This window comes from Bufo bufo, chromosome 4 (genome assembly GCF_905171765.1).
Source record: "Bufo bufo chromosome 4, aBufBuf1.1, whole genome shotgun sequence".
Classification (NCBI taxonomy): Eukaryota; Metazoa; Chordata; class Amphibia; order Anura; family Bufonidae; genus Bufo; species Bufo bufo.
The window spans coordinates 384,757,976-384,778,599 of NC_053392.1; the positions used below are offsets into that span (position 1 = coordinate 384,757,976).

The window sequence follows — 20,624 nt, forward strand, 5'->3', positions numbered from 1 at the left end:
TTAAAGAGTGTATTGTGCCCCACAGAGCCTGCAGCCATAGATGGCCTGTATGGCCTACTGCATCTCCAAAAGCCTCAGCTTCAAGTAGTGCATGACTCAACAAGACTCTTCCTGCACCCAGGGATCGAATGCATGTAGACGAGAGTCCTGACACCTACACAGAGACCACTCTGTCCAATCACAGTACCAGCAAATCACCTATTAGTCTAGAGGCAGCACTATGGCTCAGTGGGTTCCTGGGTTCGAATACAACCAGGGACAACAACAACACAGAGTTTGTATGTTCTCCACATGTTCGCGTAGGTTTCCTCCCACACTCCAAAAATATACAAATAGGCAAATCGGCTTCCTTTGAAATGACCCCGAGTGTGTATAGTCGGTCGAACGCCTATGTGGCAGCCATTGACTTTCCAGGAAGTTCCCACAGCCACACAACTATGGCTCCTTTCACACTCGCGTTTTGGGCGGATCCGTCATGGATCTGCAAAAACGGATCCGTTACAATTATACAACCGCATGCATCCGTCATGAACTGATCAGTTAGTATTATCTGTAACATAGCCAAGACGGATCCGTCATGAACTCCATTGAAAGTCAATGGAGGACGGATCCGTTTTCAATTGTGCCAGGTTGTGTCAGTGAAAACTGATCCGTCCTTATTGACTTCTATTGTGTTCCAGGACGGATCAGTTTGGCTCAGTTTAGTCAGGTGGACACCAAAACGCTGCTGCAGGAATGGAGCGGAATGGAGACTGAACTGATGCATTCTGAGCGGATCATTTTCCATTCAGAATGCATTAGGGCAAAACTGATCCGTTTTGGACCGCTTGTGAGAGAGTTCTGAATGGATCTCACAAACGGAAAGCCAAAACGCCAGTGTGAAAGTCACCTATCCCTGCACTTTAAGTCCTTGTGAGAAAAGTGCATTACAAATGTTTGCCATTGTCATAGTCTATATAGTCTATATCGGAGACTATTCCACAAAAAGGATCTATGGACTCTACAGCTCCCCAGGTGAGACACCACCCCAAAGACCTGTAAGTATCATCAGTTGTCCACCCTACTAAACTAAAGCATAGACATTACCCCCTCTCCCATTTGTTTAACCCCCTAAGTACTCAGCCCTATTTCACCTTAAGGACTGCAAATCTGACCAGTGTCACTTTATGTGGTGATAACTTTAAAACGCTTTTACTTATCCAGGCCATTCTGAGATTTGTGTTTTTTTTGTAACATATTGTACTTCAACACACTGGTAAAATGAAGTAAAAAAAAATGCATTTTTATTTATAAAAAAAATACCAAATTTACCAAAATTTTGGAAAAATTTGCAAATTTCCAAGTTTCAATTTCTCTACTTCTATAATACATAGTAATACCTCCAAAAATAGCTATTAGTTTACATTCCCCATATGTCTACTTCATGTTTGGATCATTTGGGGAATGCCATTTTATTTTTTGGGGACGTTACAAGGCTTAGAAGTTTAGATGCAAATCTTGAAAATTTTCAGAAATTTTCAAAAACCCACGTTTTAGGGACCAGTTCAGGTCTGAAGTCACTTTGTGAGGCTTACATAATAGAAACCACCCAAAAGTGACCCCATTCTACAAACTACACCCCTCAAGGTATTCAAAACTGATTTTACAAACATTATTAACCCTTTAGGTGTTCTCCAAGAGTTGAGGGCAAATGGAGATGAAATTTCAGAATTTCAATTTTTTGCCAAATTTTCCATTTTAATCCATTTTTTCCACTAACAAAGCAAGGGTTAACAGCCAAACAAAACTCTATATTTATTGCCCTGACTCTGCGTTTTTCAGAAACACCCGATATGTGGTCGCACACCACTCTACGGCCCCACGTCAGGGCATAGAGGGAAAGGAACGCCGTGTGGTTTTTGGAAGGCAGATTTCGCTGGACTGTTTTTTTTACACCATGTCCCATTTGAAGCCCACTGATGCACCCCTAGAGTTAGAAACTCAAAAAACGTGACCCCATTTTGGAAACTACGGGATAAGGTGGCAGTTTTTTTGGTACTATTTTAGGGTACATATGATTTTTGGTTGCTCTATATTACACTTTTTGTGAAGCAAAGTAACAAAAAATTGAAATTCTGAAATTTCATCTCCATTTGCCATTGACTCTTGTGGAACACTTAAAGGGTTAACAAAGTTTGTAAAATCAGTTTTGAATACCTTTAGGGGTGTAGTTTCTTAAATGAGGTCACTTTTTGGAGTTTCTACTCTAGGGGTGCATCAGGGGGGCTTCAAATGGGACATGGTGCCAAAAAAAAAGTCCAGCAAAAACGGCCTTCCAAAATCCATATGGCATTCCTTTCCTTCTGCGCCCTGCTGTGTGCCCGTACAGAGGTTTACGACCACATATGGGGTGTTTCTGTAAACGAAAGAATCAGGGCAATAAATATTGAGTATTGTTTGGCTGTTAACTCTTGCTTTGTTACGGGAAAAAATGGATTAAAATGTAAAATTTGCCCAAAAAATACCTGTTTTGGCACCGTTTTTATTTTGTATTATTTACTACGTTCATCTGACAGATTAGATCATGTACTATTTGTATAGAGCAGGTTGTTACGGACGCAGGGATACCCAATATGTTTACTTTTTTAAATTTATTTACGTTTTACACAATAATATCATTTTTGAAACAAAAAAAATCATTTTAGTGTCTCCATAGTCTGAGAGCCATAGTTTTTTTATTTTTTGGGCGATTGTCTTAGTTAGGGTCTCATTTTTTGCAGGATGAGATTACTGTTTTATTGGTATTATTTTGGCGTACATATAACTTTTTTGATCACTTTTATTACCTTTTTTTGGAAGTAAGGTCAGCAAAATTTCTATTTCATCATAGTTTTTTATTTTTTATGGCGTTCACCGTGCGGGGAATGTAACATGACCGTTTTATAGATCGGGTCATTACGGACGCGGTGATATATAACGTGTAGGGAATTTTATTTATTTTTAAAGGAGGGACAAATGTGTTTTGTTTTTTTTTACTTTTTTTCACTTTTTTTTTACCCAGACCCACTTGGTTCTTGAAGATCCAGTGGGTCTGATGTCTGTATAATACAGTACAGTACACTATATAGTGTACTGCACTGTATTTCACTCACACTTTGTCTGAACAGATCTCTGCCTTTAGCACAGATCTGCTCAGCACCATGGACAGCAGGGTGCCTGAGAAGGCGTCCTGTTGCCATGGGAACCTTCCCCATCTGCCACAACTGAGCAGACGGTGAAGGGGAGGGAGGAGGGCTCCCTCCCTCACCCCATCCTGTCAGCGGTCCCTACGGACCGCGGCATGGAAGGGGTTAAAACGGCGGACACTGATTCAACCGCTCGGCCATCCTGAAAATAAACGGGGGGAAGGCGGAAGATCGCGCACCGGCCCCCCCCCCTCCACACTGCCGCACACCTCCCGCAATCCTCCCCGCTGCGCCCGCAGGCACAAAAACACAGAGGGCTGCAGGGGGGGGGGGGTTAACTTTCAAAAATATAGGCACTTTGAGGTTTCTGATCCCTGCGGTCACGGAACGCAGGGATCAGAAACTTCCATAAGCGCTAAAAACCGCAGGTCTGAATTGACCTGCGGTTTGTAGCAATCGGCAATGCGGGGGGGGGGGGGGGGTTTGTAGAGTCACAGGACCCCCCCTAGACATTGTCACAGGGTGCCTGCTGAATGATTTCAACAGGCACCCTGTTCCGATCAAAACTACACAGGACGTACCGGTACGTCCTGGGTCCTTAAGGACTCGGGAAACAGGGCGTACCGGTACATCCTAAGTTCTTAAAGGGCTTCTGTCAGCCCACTAAACCGTCTTTTTTTTTTTTTTTGTTTAATAATAATCCCTACACTGCGATCTCTGCATACATAAGTAAAATAATAATTGTCGTTCAGTAGAATTTGATAAAACGCTATTTTTATAATATGTAAATTACCTTGCTACCAGCAAGTAGGGGGGCTACTTGCTGGTAGCAGCCGCATCCTCCGATCCTAATGACGCCCCCTCCGCATTGTGATTGACAGGGCCAGGGAACGGAATCGTTCTCGGCTGGCCCTGCCTGTTTTCATTCAATATCTGGCACCTGCGCCGCGGCCGTACCTATCTTCAATCTGCGCAGGCGCACTGAGAGGCGGCCCCTCGGCCGCTCCATCCTCAATGCGCCTGCGCCGATGACGTCACATCTACACCCGGCGCAGGCGCATTGAGGAGCGAGCGGCCGAGTGAGTGGCCGCCTCTCAGTGCGCCTGCGCAGATTGAAGATAGGTACGGCCGCGGCGCAGGTGCCAGATATTGAATGAAAACAGGCAGGGCCAGCCGAGAACGATTCCGTTCCCTGGCCCTGTCAATCACAATGCGGAGGGGGCGTCATTAGGATCGGAGGATGCGGCTGCTACCAGCAAAAAACGGTTTAGTGGGCTGACAGAAGCCCTTTAAGGAGTTAATACAAAATTATTATTATTTTTTTTATACACTATCTGTTGTCTAAACCCTGGGTCTGTCCTATAGTTTGAGTGAGTTGTAATCTAAAAAATGTTGGGGGTCATTTACTATCCAGAAATATGCCTTTGTTCAGTGTATTTCTGGTGCAGATTGCAGCACAAAGGTTACTTGCATCTCAATCTGCGACTTTTCCCCACCCACGCAAGGTCTAAAAAAGTGGGCGTGCCATGGGTGGACCGGCAGGCCTGTTTTAGTCATAGAAAACGGTCTAAAATGTCAGACAGCAAGGAAGATGGCTTACATTTAGACTGGCGCAGGATACGCCAAAGTTATGAAGAGGTGCTGGCCCCCAACTATAGGGGTTATTAAGATGGTCACCTAAAACGCCGTTCTTAATAAAGGACCTCCATAGTTTACAAAACCAAACATTACCATCATATAAGCTATGTGGCTTACAGCGCTTCTCTCTACATTATTCTGTTTCATTGTTCTTACAGAATGGGATTTTCTGATCGCAACTGCCATAAGACCATCTTCTTGAAGGCTTTACAGAAGATGGGAACCTGGGCACTCCAAAGCATTGCCAAATAAATACTACCATGTAGCAACCAAATACTTAGCCATACATAGGTTAAGTCTATAATGCCACATTAATATAGTTCATTAAGAGACTTGTATACAGTATCCAAGCAGTTTTAGAGTGTTCATGCCTGTAAAAGGGTCAATGTCATCGGCCCCTGGTGTCTAAATCAGAGAAGGGGTGTTCTCTGGTTAACACTATAGGCTCCAGCCAAGGACTTGTTCAGCTTCCTGTTTTCACCCTGCACTGGTTGTAGGTCAGTGCAGGGCAGGATTACAGAGGACTGTGCTTGCTGTAAATGAACAGGTTATCTCAAATTTATATTTTACAGCTGTGCTGTACTATATATATATATATATATATATATATATATATATATATATATATATATATATATATATATATGTGAACATGCCCTATAAAGGCTAGAAAAAAAAAAAAAATAGTTAACCCACAGCCCTGTAAATTCATCCCTACTAATTATTTTACAAGTGCAGAACTTGCTAGACCGGCTACCCTTGGTGTGGACATCTTCCCTACTAGTGAAGTACTGCACTGCCAGCAAGGTCCTCCCCCTGCTAGTATGCACAATTAGCATTAACCCCTTAGGGACCAAGCAATGGTTTCATTTTCGCATTCCATCAGCTCTAACTCTGTATTTTTCTGTCAATGTACTTGTATTAGGGCTTATTTTATGCGGGACAAGATGTAGTTTTTAATGGTGCCATTCTGGGGTACACATCACTTCCAAATGATATTTTATTAACTGTTTCTGGAGGGGGAAGGGAAAAAAAAACAATACAGTCACACGATAATTGTGTAGTGCTTTTTTTTGCTATTTTTCCATTCAATGGAAAAGGGTTTATTTAAATATATCTATATATATGTTCTTTATGCACGGCCAATAAGGTGAGAGTCAGGCTCCTGCTCTCTGTTGCAATGGAGACCTGTGCCTCACTTAAACTAAGGCAACATAGACTAAGGGCCGTTCGTGACCACAGTAAAAAGGAGTAGTAACAATTGCTAACTGGGTTAAAAAGAAGTCATTTCAATTCTCTAGATAGGAATTAACAACTTTATATCTACACATTAGTTTGGATATGAAGAAAATGAAATCTGTTTTCGAGCTCTCAAACACCAGTGATAAGTTATGAAATTCAAAAGAAAGGAGATAATTACACAGTAGGCGTCCCGACCCTGTATCTTTTACTATAAAAAGATTGGATTATACATGTATCTGACATTAGCTAACTGCCTACTGATTAAACGTCTAGCATTCATGAAGAACGGCTAACCTGTGATCTCATCATCTTCCAATCGACCAAATCACTGCAACAAATCCGTTGGGATCTTTCACATACCTAATCTATGGAGCGTCGGTATTATTGATTTTACTACATAATTTCTTTATAAAAGGGAAAAAAAGCCATTTCTTGGCAATCAGGCATACATAATAGAAACTGACTTCTACCCATCTAGTAGTACTTTACTGGCAAAATGGGGAAATAAGTTAGTCATTGCCAAACCGTGTGATAAAAGGTGGTTTCCAGCCTGTACATATTGATGACCTATTCCTCAGTATAGGTCAACAACATCGGATGGATGGGGTTCCAACACTCCCGTCAATCAGCTGGAAACAGAACAGAGGACGGAGCCGGAAGCAGAAGGCTCCTACCTGAGGAGAGGTCATCGATATCTGTCATCAGAACAGACCAGACCTATCAAACTACTTACATGTCCCCACTGTTCCAACTGTGCGCTTTCAGAAACTGGTTTTGTTGAAGCTCACAAGTAAGGTGTTTTTTTTGAAAAATCGACTTTGCAAATGTACCCGACGTCATCAAAACATACTTGCTGGAGTCATTAGGGTGTATTGCTGCATGTGGGGAGTCATGGCCCTCATCTCACCTCCCCTTTCCTCCATGACGTCAGTGTCTGGCATGTAAAATCATCTCCCGCAGGCACAGAAGACCTTGTTCTGCTGACAGGATCCTGACATGCGCAGTGATCAGAGCCGTAGATACCTTGGCTTTAAGCGCATGGGGACATGCATATAGTTGGATAGCCTGTTCTGATGACAGGTTCCCTTTGAAATGAGTTAGAAGTCATTCAAGTGGCTTTGTCAGGTTCCCCACAAATGATGGCAGTTATGTTGTATGTAGGGCTGCAACGAGTACTCGACTAAATTGAGTAATTCGACGCACGTGTGTCACGAGACCATGGAACAGGAGTGAAGCGCTTGCTATTACTCCAGCTCCGTGGTCACCCTCTGCGCTCGGAATACTCACCTTTCCAGCAGGGGGCCTCTGGATACTCCACAGCACATCCATGGTCCCGCGCTGTGTGACGTCAGGCGCAGAGCAGCGCGGAACAATGGAGTGTCGGTGGCACCCCTGCTGGAAAGGTAAGTTAATGCGACTAAGGCCGGGCAGCAGGAGTACACAGCGTCATAGCAACCAATGATGCTGTGCACTCCGGATGTCAGGAGGAGTGGGGGGGGGGGGGGGGGGGGGGGAAGGGGAGACACAGAGCTGAAGGCAGGGGGGTGGGGGTTGATGGCACTGGGGGATAGTGGAACGGATGGCACCGGGGGGTACGAAGGGTGTTGGGGACTGATGGCAGGGGGTCTGATGAGTTTTATAAAAGGAAAACAGTCTATTATATTACTCGATTAATCATAAAAAATACATCGATAGAATACTCAATTTCTAAAATAGTTTACTGCAGCCCTAGTTGTATGGAATACGCCATACAGGAATTTTTCATAATCTGACAGGTTATTTTGTTCGAATATACATACAAATCCCTAGTGGAAAAATGTGCAAGGAAAAGGTAATTATTCATATAATGGAAGGCAGTGTAAAACTGCAGGCGTGAACGGAGACTTAGAGATGTATGAAGCACCAGACTTCATGTTTAAACACTGCCCCATACAATCTCCTCCATATTGAAAAATTAGAAAAAATAAAAATAATCTGCCATTGTTTTTTCTCCCACAGCTCTCAAATGTATTATACAGGTTACATCAATTAAAGGGACCCTTTCTAACTTGGCCCAGCCCTATTAACCACTACAATACAAGTATAGCATACATGCCAGTCATTTTCTCCCGCTGTGAGTTGTATTCCCAGAACCCCTGAGCACACACATGGCGGGAACTCCAGGCCTAGTTCTCTTTGTGCACTACATGGCCAGCAGAAAGAACAGAGATAAAGTTACTGAAGTCACTATTCATGTATTACTGGAGGTAAAGGCGTTGTCTCACTTCAGAAAATGGCATTTATCATGTAGACAAAGTTAATACAAGGCACTTACTAATGAATTGTGAGCAGGGGTGGATTGGCCCAGTGGGCTGATGGTCAGGGGGCCACCCAAGTCCTTCTCACTGCCACTGGCCAGGTACGTAATGATCTGATGCTCTCAGTGGTAATTAGCACTAGGAGCATCAAGTACTTCTGTACCTTACCAGGGGTCATAGGCACCCTCCTGAATTTAAATTTATCGCTGTCTTCAAGTGATACAGTTGAATACTGCAGAGGAGTATGGAAGCCCATGGCCAGGTATATTGTGTTGCACTATGGTATTGCTGACCCCACATACTTTTGTTGGCCCTCTCTACAACATTGGGGCCACTTTAAGATCTCAGTCCGCCCCAGATTGTGATTCTCCATATTGCCTCCTTTGCTGGCTTGATTCATTTTTCCGTCACATTATACACTGCTTGTATCGACGAGTTATGACCACCCAATCCAGCAGCCACCAGAGGCGCTGGTGCTTTTTCCTGTGGTCAGAACCCCTGCATACGAGCAGTGTATAATGTGATGGAAAAATGAATCAAGCCAGCAAAGGAGGCAATATGGACAATCACAATACATTAGTAAGTGGCTTTTATTAAATTTGTCTTCAGGTGACAGTACCTTTAATCAATTCAAGATCAAGCCATTTACTACATTTCTGACGAGGCACATTTATTTTGTGATATTAGGGGCTTTATTTTGGTATTTTTTGTTCTTATATTTTTTTAAAACCAGGAAAATATCTGTTTAAAAAAAAGAAATTATTAGCACAGTGTCCCTTTTCTAGAACTTATTTTGATAGCTGGATGTTTAAGTTTGTTGCCGGTTCCTCCAGTAGCGGGGGCCGACATAGTAGCGGTTACAGGAGGAAAACAGCACCAAGAGCAATGGGGTAGGCAGGGAAGGTGAAAAACCGTCCCTTCTCCGTGCGGAGCCCAGCTGTCACCAACAGTGGGCTCCTCGGTCCTGAAGCTGCATGATTAGAAAAGTCAGTGCAGAGATATGTGCAGACTGCCCAGACATATATAGTCAATGGGTGGCTAGGGGATACATTTGTACTTTTCATTTAAAATAAATATTTTTTATGCACATTTTTATGTTACAATTTTTTTTTTTTTATTACAATGCATTTGTTCACCCATGTAAAATACACAGGCAGATGTTAGGGAACACCTCAAGAATTCATACCAGGACAGCCCTGAGACCTTTGATAAGCCCAGCGCTGTCCCTTACTACCATCAGTTCCAAGTACTGAAGAAGAGGCCAGCAGAATCACAAAAGTTGAATTGCTGGGATCTGAGTTTTCCAGCAGCTGCAGTGGGAACACAAACTAAGTCCCTGCAACTGCTGCGCCCCCAATATTTGTGTCAAATGTATAGCACAGGTCGCTAAAAAATAAAATAAATAAAATATATCTCTCTCACAGTCACACTTACAATCACGGCAAGGTTTTAGACCGGGTCACCGCTCTCTAGCACGTACCGTTCCTGAGATATTTCCCAAAAAATGCAAATATGGCATATCACATGACCTACATTAGCCAATAGAAGCCTCAGGTCTTTCTCTTCTCCACATACACACGGTTATACATCAGGTTTCCATAACAACCAAGCTATTTTTCTTCACTGCTGCAGGTCAGCTTTAAAGGGGCAGGGCGCTGTGGATGACACTATTAAGGGAGCTGAGTGCTGGAGAGGTCACAGTTCAGAGGGCAGGTAGGGTGGCCATTCAGGTCACCCTCAAAATACGGACTTAAAAATTCTGCCCCCAGGTCCCGCCCCCTCTCACAGGGATTGAAAATATGAAAGTAATCAACTTCTGTCAGCTGCAGGGGTGGGAAGGAGGGTGACTTTCTCCCTGCAGCTCACACTCAGACAGCATAGTGCTGCTATCTGAGAGTGAGCTGTTCAAAAGGTCCTGCGCCGGACAGAGAACAGGGAGTCTGGAAGCTGGACTGTCTGGCCTAAAACTAGACCTCTGGGCTACCCTAGGGGCAGGCTGCTGTGGAGTTCACAGTTAAGGGGACGGTCCGCTATGGAGGTCAGTGTTAAGGGTCACATTGCTGTAGAGGCCATTCTTAAGGGGACGGGGTGTTGTGGAAATCACTGTGAAGGATATGGGGTACTGTCGAGGTCACTAATAAAGGGACGGGCTGCTGTAAAGGTCACTGTTAAGGGGGCGACATGCTGTGGAGGCCACTGTTAAGGGGACAGTCCGCTATGGAGGTCAGTGTTAAGGGGCAGGGTGCTGTAGAGGTGACTTACGGGGGTGGTGTGTTGTGGAGGTCACATTTTAAGGGAATGGAGCTCTGTGGAGGTCACTGTAAAGGGTGCGGGTCATTGTGGAAATCACTTAACGAGACAGGGTACCGTGGAGGTCACTAATAAACATTAAATGAAATATACCCGTGCGAAGCCGGGTCCTTCTGCTAGAGTGTGTGTATGTATAATATATTGTGTATGTATAATATAATACACACACACACACACACACACACTGCTCAAAAAAATAAAGGGAACACAAAAATAACATCCTAGATCTGAATTAATTAAATATTCTTCTGAAATACTTTGTTCTTTACATAGTTGAATGTGCTGACAACAAGATCACACAAAAATAAAAAAAATGGAAATCAAATTTTTCAACCCATGGAGGTCTGGATTTGGAGTCACACTCAAAATTAAAGTGGAAAAACACACAACAGGCTGATCCAACTTTGATGTAATGTCCTTAAAACAAGTCAAAATGAGGCTCAGTAGTGTGTGTGGCCTCCACGTGCCTGTATGACCTCCCTACAATGCCTGTGCATGCTCCTGATGAGGTGGCGGACAGACTCCTGATGGATCTCCTCACAGACCTGGACTAAAGCATCTGCCAACTCCTGGACAGTCTGTGGTGCAACGTGACGTTGGTGGATAGAGCGAGACATGATGTCCCAGATGTGCTCAATTGGATTCAGGTCTGGGGAACGGGCGGACCAGTCCATAGCATCAATGCCTTCGTCTTGCAGGAACTGCTGACACACTCCAGCCACATGAGGTCTAGCATTGTCTTGCATTAGGAGGAACCCAGGGCCAACCGCACCAGCATATGGTCTCACAAGGGGTCTGAGGATCTCATCTCGGTACCTAATGGCAGTCAGGCTACCTCTGGTGAGCACATGGAGGGCTGTGCGGCCCTCCAAAGAAATGCCACCCCACACCGTTACTGACCCAAACCGGTCATGCTGGAGGATGTTGCAGGCAGCAGAACATTCTCCACGGCGTCTCCAGACTCTGTCACGTCTGTCACATGTGCTCAGTGTGAACCTGCTTTCATCTGTGAAGAGCACAGGGCGCCAGTGGCGAATTTGCCAATCTTGGTGTTCTCTGGCAAATGCCAAACGTCCTGCACGGTGTTGGGCTGTAGGCACAACCCCCACCTGTGGACGTCGGGCCCTCATATCACCCTCATGGAGTCTGTTTCTGACCGTTTGAGCAGACACATGCACATTTGTGGCCTGCTGGAGGTCATTTTGCAGGGCTCTGGCAGTACTCCTCCTGTTCCTCCTTGCACAAAGGCGGAGGTAGCGGTCCTGCTGCTGGGTTGTTGCCCTCGTACGGCCTCCTCCACGTCTCCTGATGTACTGGCCTGTCTCCTGGTAGCGCCTCCATGCTCTGGACACTACGCTGACAGACACAGCAAACCTTCTTGCCACAGCTCGCATTGATGTGCCATCCTGGATAAGCTGCACTACCTGAGCCACTTGTGTGGGTTGTAGACTCCGTCTCATGCTACCACTAAAGTGAAAGCACCGCCAGCATTCAAAAGTGACCAAAACATCAGCCAGGAAGCATAGGAACTGAGAAGCGGTCTGTGGTCACCACATACAGAACCACTCCTTTATTGGGGGTGTCTTGCTAATTGCCTATAATTTCCACCTGTTGTCTATCCCATTTGCACAACAGCATGTGAAATTGATTGTCACTCAGTGTTGCTTCCTAAGTGGACAGTTTGATTTCACAGAAGTGTGACTGACTTGGAGTTACATTGTGATATATATATATATATATATATATATATATTTATATATTAAGTGAAGTTAAATGTGGGGTAGTAGTCCAACTCAAACAAACTGAACACTTTGAAACTGAAGTCAATTTCTGACAAACTAAACAGTTTTAAAAAGTAAAAATAATTACAAAAGGAACAGAGACCAGAAAACCAACTAGTACTCACCGCTGCCTTGTAACCACATTTCCAATCTCTTCAGGATCCGAATTATAACTGTCTGAACTGCTGTAACCATCTGCTGCAAAATCATAACATTAAAGAAAGCTTAGAAAAAACTTTCATCTACATTATCAATGAAACAAAAGGCATAGAAACTTCATAGAATGTGCCTGTCCGGCGTTCCTGAGGAAATGACCCAGGCGTCATCAGGTTGCATGCAAGGCTATGAAAGTGTGCACAGTAACTGGAAGAATGGTCCCCTTCAATGTATGAATACCACTCAAACAACTAATAATTTGAGCACATGCTAGCCGGTCATTCGTTTTTTAATTAGTTAGACAACCCCTTTAAAGGAACACTGTGGGTAACAGAGTGGTATGCCTAGTACAGGACCTGAGAGGGAGACACAGGTCCTGCTCTAGCCATAACATAGCATCCAATCTGCACTATTTCTTGAAACATCTGATCAGAAATGAAGACTTTAAAGGTCTGAGGGCAATGTTGTGAGATTGTACTACTAGACATATCCACAGTAGAGGTAGGTATAAAAAGTAGCAGGTAACATTTCTAACATAATCCCTTTGTTATGCTCTGAGAGAGCCTAGTGCTAGATGGAAACACAGGATGACGTATCTTTTAGCAGCATTACGCTGCCAGTTTCACTGAAGGAAACAGACCGCATTGGCTCAGGGCTGGAACCAATCACCAGGTCAAATGGAAATTCATCCTCAGCCCTTTATGCATTCTATGGCTGGGTGCTTTGCACAGCTTTTGTCACTGATCACACCAAGCTTCATCTCTCACTATAAAAGCAATTACAGACCACTTCATGCCAGGCAAAAATGGCGCACAAAAGCAGTCATAGGTTGAAAGTTCAGTAGCTCCCTGACAGAAAGGGGAGCACTGCAAATATGAGTACACGGGACAATGTTACATTTGACTGCTAGATAAGGAAGAGAGAGAAGGCTACTATGCGGTGATCAGGGGGGACTACTGTGACAAGTGTCTGGTGAAGGTGCTGTGACTACTGGAGAAGCGGGGGTGCGAGCGTGGAAACTATTTTTACTGCTACAGGGAGGTGAGCACTGTTACCACCAGGGGGACTTTGGCTTCGACTACCCGAAGCGCCTTCTGGCTTCTACACTTCACAGTTTCCCATGACCACCAGCAGAACTTGGAATGCAGTTCTGAAACCATGTTACTTTATCTAACGCTTTCCTGACCAAGCAGTTTTTAACTTTTCACATTTAATTTTTTACCTACCTGCCTTAATTTTTTTTTATTCTTCCATTCACATATGAGGGCTTGTACTTTCTAATGGGACGATTTACTACTGCATACAATGTAGTGGGATGCTGAAAAAAATTAATCCAAATGGGGTCGAATTGGGGGGGGAATCCTGCCAAAATTTTATGTATTTGGTTTTAACCGTGTTCCCTATGCATTAAAACTGACATGTTAACGTCATTCTCAGTACGATTACAGCGATACTACATTTGTACAGTTTTTCTTGTGTATCAGTACTATTAACATTTTTATTTCTTTGCATCACCATATTCCGACTCTCATAACGTTTTTATATTTAAGTCTACAAAGCTGTGTGGCAATCTGCAGTTTTTACTGACACCATTTCGGTGTATGACTATTTGATTTTTCCGGATGTGAAGTTATTCGCCATATAGAATAAAAATGTTTATATTTTAAAAGTTTGAGCGTTTTTGAACTTTGTGATAACTTCAAAAAACATTTTATGATTTTTAATATGGGGAAAAGGGTATTTGAATATCTATATCTATCTATCCATCTTAAACTTTTTTTACTTGCTGTGGCAGACCTCAGATCCTTCAGAATGGCCCAAGACTGCCACAGCAACTGAACAGCTCCCTCAATCTAATCACAGGGAAGCTGCTCGGGAGTTTAGTACTCCTGGGGTGTCACTGCTCAGATGCTGTTGACAATTGACCATGGAATCTGAGGGGTTAAAAGTCTTTTGATTGGTTATCATAAATCATGGACTTTGCATCTGGGTGTCTACTATGTAAAACAGAAACCTGCTCAGCTCCTGAGCAGGTGCCATCTTTAAATCCCCAGGTAGAGATGGGGTTAAACTATAACAGGACTGGACAAATCCTGGGAATAAAGTAGAAAATGTACCCAGTATATATACACACTGTGTGAGAAATTGTGGTGTTTTAAAGGGGTTATCAAACGTTTAAAATATGCCCCCCAATGCCAGGGCCCCTCATATAGAGGATGCTTACCCCGCTCCCGGCACCCGTGTAGCTCCTTCTCCCCACACGGCCGCAGCTGCATCTCCCCTAGCGTCACCTACGATGCTAGGGAGGATCGTCCCCGCCGCGGCCTGCTATTGGCTTTCCCCTACCACAAGCGCAGTTACCAGATGTTTTGATCTGCGCGACGTGGAGATGCAGCGGCAGCCGTGCAGGGAGCAGGAGCTACGCAGGGGAAAGTAACCTATATGAGGTGTCCGGGAATTGGGAGCCATGCTTTACAAGTTGGATAACCCCTTTAAGCCAGTCTATTTTATGAAGTTTTATGGAGTGTCTAAGGCTGCAACAGTGTTCACTGGTGCTCTGAGGACCTAGACCAGTCCCTCAGTGCTCCAACTACCAAATCAGCATATTAAAGACACAGGCGTGCACTAGGACCTGATGCTTTGCACCGGCAGAAGATCGAGGAACGGCAACTGCATAAAGACTGCGAAGTTAAGCTTTAGTTATTTTACTATCTGTTATAAGGGCTGATGAAGATTTGGGGGGGGGGGGGGGGGGGGTCAAATCTAAAGTCTAATAAAGATTGTGGGGACTGAACTGAGGTCTAATAAAGATGGTGGGGTCTGAACTGAGGTCTGAAAGTTTGTTGGGTCTGAACTGAAGTCTGATGAAGACTAGGGATCTGATATGAGGTCTGAGTAAACTGGCGGGTCTGACCTGTGGTCTGATTAATGTTTTTTTCTTATTTTCCTCTTCTAAAACCTAGTTGTGTCTTATAGATAGGTGCGGCTTACGGTGCGGGAAATACATACATTTGTTTCTATAGACCGAAAAAGTTGTGTAAGGCTCCTTTCACACGTCCGCAATTCTGTTCCGCATTTTTGCAGAATGGAATTGCGGACCCATTCATTTCTATGGGGCCGCACAATATGCTGCCCGGATCCGAAATTGCGGATCCACAATTCCGTTCCTGAATTTTTTTTTAACATGTCCTATTCTTCTCCGCAATTGCGGACAAGATTAGGCATTTTCTATTAAGTGCCGGCAATGTGCGGTCCACAAAATGCGGAACGCACATTGCCGATGTCAGTGTTTTGCGGATCCACAAAATACACACGGAAGTGTGAATGAACACTTACAGTAATATAGAACTGCTGAAATATGTCTGGCTTGAAATCAGCTGCTTGAGAAAGCTTGGAATATTCTGAGAAATCAAACTGAAATGCTGGCATATTCTCATAAATACACACTAGCCGTCACTTACCAACTGGATTCCCAGGGACAAATATCACTGAAGAACTTTCTTCCGGAAGTTCTTGTGGCTTTATGTGTATAGGACTTGTGGGGTTGGCAGAATCTAGAAAATAGAGATATAGTTGTAGTAGATGGCAGAGGATGTCCAGGATTTAAATTTAAAAAAAATAATAAAAAAAATAAATACAGCAACTTTAGTAAAACACAACAACAAAATGATTAATAAAAAAAACCAAAAAAAAAAACCCACACACTTAACCACAGGTCGTGCAGCTCAGCCACATTTATTTCTTTTTTTTTGTTTCAATCGTTTTTATTGGTATTTTTAAAGTAAAACACATTACAATAAAGTCGCAGTACAATCTGCTCTCCATCAGTCGAGTCATTAAAAACAACAACTAACTGTATAAACATAACAGTTTTACACTTAAAGCATGAATATTTTAGACATCATCCACGTTTGGTGCCAATATCCGCTATGTAATAATTGATACTTCACCAAAAAGCCTTGTACATATGTGTTTTCATCCTTATCCATTGAATTAAAAAACCACCTCTCCAAATAACATTTGCAGAGTCATCTTGTTTGTTTTAACTAATGGTAATGCTCTTTTACTTGAAAGGTACATTTATTGGTAATCCTATGCACAACTACATATCCCCACTTGTTGAGGGCGCATTTTCAATCAACTTTGACCTATCTGCTCCTATCCCTTGACACAATAACTAGAAGTTTCCCACAACTGCCACTGTTTTGAAAATTTTTGGAAGGAACCATTCCCTAAAGCTATGATTTTCTCATAAGCAACAGTGGTATTAATAGCTAATATCAAATCTTTTAACCTAGGTGTTTCCTGGGATTTCCATCTTTGCAGTATCATTAGTTTTGCTAGAACACATATAACACCTACCAATTTTCTATCTTCCACCGGAAGATGTGTCACTCCAATTAGAAGCAGGGCAAGTTGTGGTGTCCACTTAAGCCTCCCTTGAAGCAGCTTGTTCAGCAGTTCCTCACATTCTTCCCAGTACTTAGAGATCATAGGACATTTCCAAAGAATATGAAGAAGTGTACCCCTCCCTCCACATCCCCTCCAACAATCTCCTGACACCCCTACATACATGTGGCATAATCTTTCAGGCGTGTAATACCATTGTAGGATAGTTTTTAAAGCCGATTCCACATGGCTAGAGCAATGTAAGTGGGAGTGGATCAATTTTATTGTTTTTTGCCATTCATTTTCTGCTATAGTGATGTTCAGGGAGCTTTCCCATTTACGCATAGGGTGGGACTTCCTAAACTGAGTTGGTTGGAGTAATGCTTCATACAACTTTTTGATTCCTTTGGATTCTCCAGAGAGGTACAACATCCCTTCTTGACTACATCTCACCTTTGATGGGATTAGTGATTGTATCAAATGCCGAATTTGTAAGTATTTAAAGAAATCTGACTTGGGTATCAGCAGTTGGTTCTGCAAAGTTTGGAAAGATTTCATCACCCCATTTTCAAAAAGCCATTCTATATTACTTTTGACCTCTGTATTCCAATCTGAAAGATCCGCATGTGGGAGTAATGCTCTGATCAGAGAGAATGGAATTGAAGATAATTTTGGCTTGTACCCCTCTTCACTCATATTATGGAACTGTTTCCATGCCATCACCGATGCCAAAATTACTGGATTTAGGTTTTTAGGGGTCTGAATAGCCCAAAAAGGTAGATACACTAAGTCTGGTAAGGTAAATGGTGCTGCTTGCGCTTGCTCCACTTGAACCCAGGGAATCTCGACCTTTTCTTTGTACCAACTCCTAAGCATGGACACTAACGTGGCAATATAATATCGTTCCATGTCTGGGACCGCCAGACCACCCATTGCCCGGGGTCTCTGAATTATACTACTTGCTATTCTCGGCCTCTTATTTCTCCAAATGTATTTGGAGAGTATTTGTTGCACCTCTCTGAAGAACCTTTTTGGCAGCAAAATTGGGACCGTGCGGAATATATACAAAAAGCGAGGAAGTATGAACATTTTAAAAGCCGCAATCCTTCCTACCCATGAAGTATCATGTTTATGGAACTCTTCTATGTCTTTACCTACTTTTGCCAATAGAGATTCATAGTTAAGGTCGTACAGTTTTGACAATGATGCAGACATGCTGGTGCCTAGGTATTGGATACTGTCTGTGCACCAGTCAAAGTCCCATTTGTCTTTGAAAGATTGGATCAGAGTGTTTGGAATGTGTATCGGCAGTGCTTGTGTTTTGGAGGGATTAAGGTGGTAATATGAAAGGTTGCCATATAGGTCTATTTGGTTCATAACTGCTGCTAGTGACTTTTCTGGGCTAGATAATGACAGCAATACATCATCCGCGTAGAGCGAAATTACATGCTCTTGTCCTCAAATTTTAATCCCTGAAACTAATGGGTCCAATCTAATCGCCTGAGCTAGTGGTTCCATTGCTATGATGAAGATCAGAGGCGACAATGGGCAGCCCTGTCTGGTACCATTGGTCAGCTCGAACATCTTTGACAGGGCTCCATTAACATAAACACTAGCTGTGGGGTCACTATATAAGGCCTCAATCGCGGACATGATAGGGCCACTGAATCCCATAGCCGAGAGCACCGAGAAGGCAAACGACCACCTAATTCGGTCGAATGCCTTCTCGGCGTCCAAGGCCAGCACCAATAGAGGGGTGTTTTGTTGCCTGACTTGGTGGAAAATGCCCAGCATTCTTCTAGTATTAAAGTAGGACTGGCGAGTTGGGACAAAACCTGTCTGATCCTTATGAATTATAGAAGGGAGTATTGTGGCTATCCTAAGAGCCAAGAGTTTGGCGTATATTTTTATATCCTGGTTTAATAGCGATATGGGCCTGAAATTTTGCGGTCTGTCCGCAGTTTTACCTGGTTTAGGTAAAGTAATTATAATTGCTTGTAGGTTCTCCTTAGGGAAATTTCCAGAGGACAAAGCATGTTGACAAAAATCTTTCAGGAAGGGGCTCAGTATATGCACAAACTTTTTGTAGTAATGGCTTGCAAAGCCGTCTGGGCCGGGGGCCTTATCTTGGGGCAAGGATTTAATCACTTTCACAATCTCCTCCTCTGTTATCGGGGTATTAAGGAAATGGAGTTGAGTGTCAGTTAATGTAGGTAGATTTAGGGAACTAAGATATCTACTTACCATGTCTTTTAATGTTGGGGAGGTAGGTATGGAGTTCCTCAGATTATATAAGTCATGGTAATATGACTGGAAGCCTTCTGCTATGTCCTGTGGTGCATACAGTTTGGTTTGCGTTTTGGGGTGTAGAAGGTAATGTATCCTACTTTTTGTTCTTTTGGCCTTTAAGCTAGCCGCCAGGAGTTTCCCCGCCTTATTCCCTTGAGAGTAGTATTTTGCTTTGGTTCTCCTAAGACCCTTCTCATAAGAGTCTAGCATATGGTTCCTTAACTCTTGCCTAACTTGTTTTAGTGCCTCTGCATTAAGGGGGGAGGGGTCATTTTTATTCCTTTCTTCCAATAATTTTAATTTTGTGAGCATTTGTGACATGGCCTCTTCCAGTTTCCTTTTTCTCATCGCTCCTTGTTGTATAAATGACCCTCTTATACACGCCTTGTGAGCGTTCCATAATATCGCAGGGTTGGTAGAGTCTTGCTTATTAAGAAGGAAAAACTCTTTCAAATCCGATTCAATGCGCTGACCATGCTGTGGACAAGACAAAAGAATAGGATTGCTCCTCCAAAGATACTTTGAGGAATAATTGTTATCTTCTGATATTTTCACTGTAATAGCAGCATGGTCAGACCATTTAATCTGCCCTATTTCCGCTTCTAACACTTTAGGTAATATCATCCTGTCTCCCCAGAACATATCTATACGTGAGTATACATTATGTACCCCTGAGTGGAACGTGAACTCTCTGTCTGTAGGATGCTTAATACGCCATACAACTCCGCCTTCCAAATAACATCGCTTAAAGTCTGAACTGGTCTGCAAGAGGAGGATGTCGAGTCTATTTCAGGGTCTACAGTCAAATTGAAATCTCCAAATATCAGTAACTGTCCCTGCTTTTTCCTGTTGACTATTTTTAATACTTTCCTCACAAATCTCGCTTGGCCTTTGTTAGGTGCGTATATCGATACCAGAGTAAAGGGGGAGTTGTTCAAGGTGCATACCAGCATTACATATCTACCCGCTGAGTCACTTACATGTTCTACCAATTTGAATGCCAGGGTATTTTTTATAGCTATTAGCGCTCCCCTAGTTTTGGAGTTAGAATGAGCTTGAAAAATATAGGGGAATTGATTGTTTTGTAATCTGTGTGCATCCTTTTCTATTAAATGGGTTTCTTGTATTCCCAATACATCACAGTTAAGGGATCTGACCTCTCTCCACAAATGCGATCTGCGCATTGGGCTATTCAAACCATTAGCATTAATACTTGCAAAGGTTATTACCATAATAAAGCAATTTAAAACGCAAGGTATGAAAGTCGCACAGTAAACTATAAAGAAGGTGCAAGACGCCTCCCAGCCAGCGCGCCTGCAACCATAGTACGAAGATGGTGGAGCATAATACAGGCATAA

General features: G+C 43.2%; 1 protein-coding gene across 5 annotated transcripts in view; it reads right to left on the reverse strand.

Moving 5' to 3' along the window:
- The window catches only part of REPS1 (RALBP1 associated Eps domain containing 1), a 116,124-nt gene that overhangs the window by 15,666 nt on the left and 79,834 nt on the right, over nucleotides 1-20,624 (reverse strand). For 3 of the 5 annotated variants that reach the window (XM_040429227.1, XM_040429225.1, XM_040429228.1), the window contains 2 exons: nucleotides 16,050-16,142; nucleotides 12,558-12,630 (listed from right to left, as the gene is read on the reverse strand). In XM_040429227.1, coding sequence (XP_040285161.1) covers nucleotides 12,558-12,630; nucleotides 16,050-16,142 — 166 coding nt within the window. The remainder of the gene's footprint in view (nucleotides 1-12,557; nucleotides 12,631-16,049; nucleotides 16,143-20,624) is intronic. The other 2 variants (XM_040429226.1, XM_040429229.1) reach the window with 1 other exon arrangement.